The following is a 4,112-nucleotide window of genomic DNA, read 5'->3' on the forward strand; positions in this document are numbered from 1 at the left end:
TGTAATGGGATATATAATTTCCATCCTATTTATATTTGCTGGGCTGCGGTTAAACCAAAATAAACACATGGTCAAAACAATACTGTTCTTATTTTGTCCACCGCAGCCGTCAGCTACCAAACGTATGGTATGAACACTGTCAAATTCTCCTTCTGTTAGCTTACTATCAAGCTCATGGAAGACTGCTGATGCAACCTCATTGGATGACTTGCACATTTCATTTTCAGTCCATGTGTAAATAGAAACTTTATTTTTGTCGAGAGCATTCTTGCCACAAGATGTTCCAGATACTACTGTTAAATTATAACAATAGAGTTGTCGTGAATAATAACAAATCTGATCTGGCAACTTGGGCAGAGGTAAATTTTTCTGCATATCGAAAGATATTATGTACAAACCTGGATCCTGTTGTTTCAAACGTGTAAAAAATGCTTTGGCTACTGTCTTATGGAGAGTCAGCTGAGTTTTTAGAGAACCTAGCTTTACTTCCTCTTTTTCTCTTTTAATTGTCTCACTTAGCTCAAGACAAGTAGAGCATACGTCTGTAGAAGGTGTTATAAAACTTAAATTAAACTTTGAAACAAAGATGCTTCTAAACAGAGACTGAGTTACTTTTTTTTCATGTTCAACAGAATTCTGATACATCCTCCACATTTTTGCGATACTTAGATCTGAATCAAGGTACATTCGTCTGCTGTTTTTTCGAGAGTAATGTGATTCGAGTCCATTAAATTGTTTAATAAAGCCAATAACAGATTCATTTTTAGCTTTGTACTTGGAGTCTTTCCGGAAACCTCCTCTTGTTTCGACTGGTATATCAGACCCTTCCTTTTTAAAACGAGTAAAAACACCTTCTACTCTGTGCTTGGTTATTCCAAGAATTCCCAAAAATGCTCTTCTGCAAACTTCAATTCGGTTTCCAACTTGGTTTTTACAAAGTATTTATATTTAATGGTTTTCTTACCTCTGTCCCCAGATCTAGGGCGGTATCGGACTGGTGTTGAGACACTGCAGTATTTTAAGATGAAAGCATCCTGGCTCATCTTAGTTCTTACGGTATAAAATGCAGCATGAAACTCCTTAATGTCTACCATTGTCAGTAGGCTGCAGTTCAGACACTTTCCTCTGTGACCACACGTTGGGTAGTTTGGCATGGCCTTTGGGCTGTACCTAAAAAATACAACAACATTTTTAGAAATGTTATCATAACAATTGACGGTTATGTTAACTAACATAATTTTAGGAGTAAAAATTAGGATTACACTATTTAGGTCATATTATTACTATGATGTTTAACTGTATAACGATGAAGTCACTAACCTATAAAATAAGTTTCTTACCTTTGCAGTTTCTGTTTGGTAACTTTCCAATTCTCTGGTTGTCTCTGCTTTTTTCTTGCATTTTCAGGTGAACATAAATCAACATTAACTTCCATCTCTTAATAGTCTAATGTACCATTAATTAAATTCATGAAATAAAAGATGCTTTCTGGAGTAACGGTATCACAGTGACAGCAGAAAGAAAACACTGACTACTGTCTGAGGGCACGTGACTGGAATACAGCTCACCGATTGGCTCTTGTGGACGTGGCCGTATATGTAACCAAGTGCGTTTGGACCTGGCCGACTTTGTAACTCACTCAGATTTTAAAATGCATTTTTAACACATATCTGGCCGTTTTTGATATGAATAGACGTCAGTATCTGATTCCCAATGAAATATACCATAATATCAAATACTAAACTCATGTTGTGAAAAAAATGGACGTGGCCGTGTTTGTAACTAGGCTACTCATATGATGTTATGTCAATAAAAGCTCGTATTTCTGCGGAAACACTACTATGTAGAAGTACTTACACAAATTAATATTCGCCAATGGCTCAGTTCTTAGTAGTTAGGACAACGCTGTTCTGGCCATTAACTACAACTTATTCAGTTCAGCCACTAACAAGGGACAGCATTCACTGAATGTGGTGGAGGGAGAAACGTAATTTTACAACCGGCATACAGTATCTATGAAATATTAGTTGAAAACTGCACTCCTGTGGTGAGGCATTTGCTGATCATATGAGGCAGAGCGAGCGCTACAACGCTCATTAAATATGAACTTCAAATTATTTACAGCACATGTTGCCTATTCTTTATTTCCTATATGAACGGTTTGGTTTACTCACTACTAATAGAGAAACTTACAATGGCAATGTTAAGCATCTTTATTGAATGCACTATTGCAAAGTTAATAACTTTATTAACTTATAAAGTTTTAAAGCAATTTACAAGACATGTTTTAATAAAAGAATCAAGCTAGATTCGGAATCGAATTCAATTTCGGATTCAATAGGAAGATGTCCTATATCATCAACTTGATATTCTGTTGCTTTCAAGTTAATAAAAAAGTTATGATACACTGGTGGTATGAATTTTAAAAGATCCAGCATGTCCTGTTTTTTTAAATTTACTCACGAGCCTTTTGTAGGAGTACAACTTTTCTTCAGGGTAAACTTTAACGACAAGATTTGTCTATCCTTTCTTGTGCTTTTGCAACGTATCCTTGTATTTTATTGCAAATGGTGCAACTTTTTTCTACCATGACCTACTGCATTTTAACTAACTGGAACTTTTTGTGAGTTTACTTTCCTTCTTGTAATTGCTTTTTCTAAACGTAGATTGGGCAAGAACTCATCAGTACACATTTGGCAAATTATATGTTTCTTCTTCATTCTTCAACCTGCCATTATTTCGTACCATTGCTGTAGAATGTAAATTGTTTTGCATTTAGTTGTTTTGTTAACAGAATTCTGAGTCATTCGATAAGTAATAAAAATGACAGCTACGTATGATTTTCCTCATAAAAATTATGAAAGGGAATTAACATAACAAGACTAAAGAATAATATGTACATTTCCTATTTACGACCATCGCCTGCGTGTCTATTTTACATAAAACAATTTTTAATTTTTAGAATCGGATTATGATTGGCGTACATTTAGCAATACCGATGAAAAGTAAATTTGCATTTTTGTAGAGAGGGGACACAATATATAACGTACCGGTATGTGTTACTGTGCGGGTATGAGTTTGGTTTGCATCGATACAACCACCATCAGCTGATTATTAAGGTTTTTTTTACTAAAGTAAAAACTTTTGTAAACAGTTCAATTCGATAACAGATGTTTCTGATTATTAAACTTAAGGAAGTAGAGATGGAAAATGTCGTTGTTTAGCTGCAACGCGTTGCGACGTTATTCTGCCAACCGATAACAGGTTGCGGCAACGTGTTATTTTAGCAACTGTTATCGGCTGACCGTTGCGCCTCGTCTATCCATTGCGCAACGTTGGTTCAATAACGTTTTTCCCAGTGGCTGTTACCTATAGAACGTTACTGAAATACCGTTACTAAAACATGGACCCACCATTCAGTTAACGGACTTTGTTACTATTATTAAGTGTACAAAATTCGTCATTTAGCTGCTTAGTCTAGTTACTATAATTTATTTTGAGATAATTAAAAAGTATCTTTTGGTTCAATTAAGTACAAAATACAGAATCGGGTTTTTATTGTTTGAATGTAAACATTTCACAGCGCCATTGTACATTTACACTATAGATAAACATTAAAATATTCAAACTGAAAATGAAATATTTTTAGTGTATTAAATATAATTTACACTAGGGATTACTTTATAAAAGCTATAGACAAAATAATACAAACCAAATAAAACGTTTCTGTAAATATTATTATATTAAATGAACACACCCTAGGCTTTTTTTATAAAAGTAAATTATATACAAGACTAAAAGTTCTTTAAAATACATTTATCTTAAAAAATAACGTGTTTTAATTGCCCAAATTGGTATTTACACGGAAAATTGACAGTAAAATAAAACCGTTAAATACGTGTTAGTTACACTACTAGTATGTAAATGAAGAATACATTAAATGGATACATTACATCTAAAATATAATTATTACGAATGTGAAATACATATTTGATTATAAAATATATTGAAATAATTATAGCCTACAACTTAAGTAAGATTTTGTAAGTGTAAAAGTAAAAAACGTTGGACAGTGATATTTAGCTATAAAAAATGTACTGCTGTGATGTATA

At 33.5% G+C, this 4,112-nt stretch overlaps 1 protein-coding gene across 1 annotated transcript; it reads right to left on the reverse strand.

Annotated features, from left to right (window-relative positions):
- Window positions 1–572: 572 nt before the first annotated feature.
- Window positions 573–1,533, reverse strand: LOC124368489. The gene is made up of 2 exons (XM_046825735.1): window positions 1,341–1,533; window positions 573–1,170 (listed from the first exon to the last, which is right to left on the reverse strand). The coding sequence occupies exons 1-2, from the start codon at window positions 1,433–1,435 to the stop codon at window positions 870–872; spliced, it is 396 nt and encodes a 131-aa protein (XP_046681691.1). The 5' UTR covers window positions 1,436–1,533; the 3' UTR covers window positions 573–869.
- Window positions 1,534–4,112: the final 2,579 nt, after the last annotated feature.

The sequence above is a fragment of the Homalodisca vitripennis genome, chromosome X, assembly GCF_021130785.1.
Source record: "Homalodisca vitripennis isolate AUS2020 chromosome X, UT_GWSS_2.1, whole genome shotgun sequence".
NCBI lineage: Eukaryota > Metazoa > Arthropoda > Insecta > Hemiptera > Cicadellidae > Homalodisca > Homalodisca vitripennis.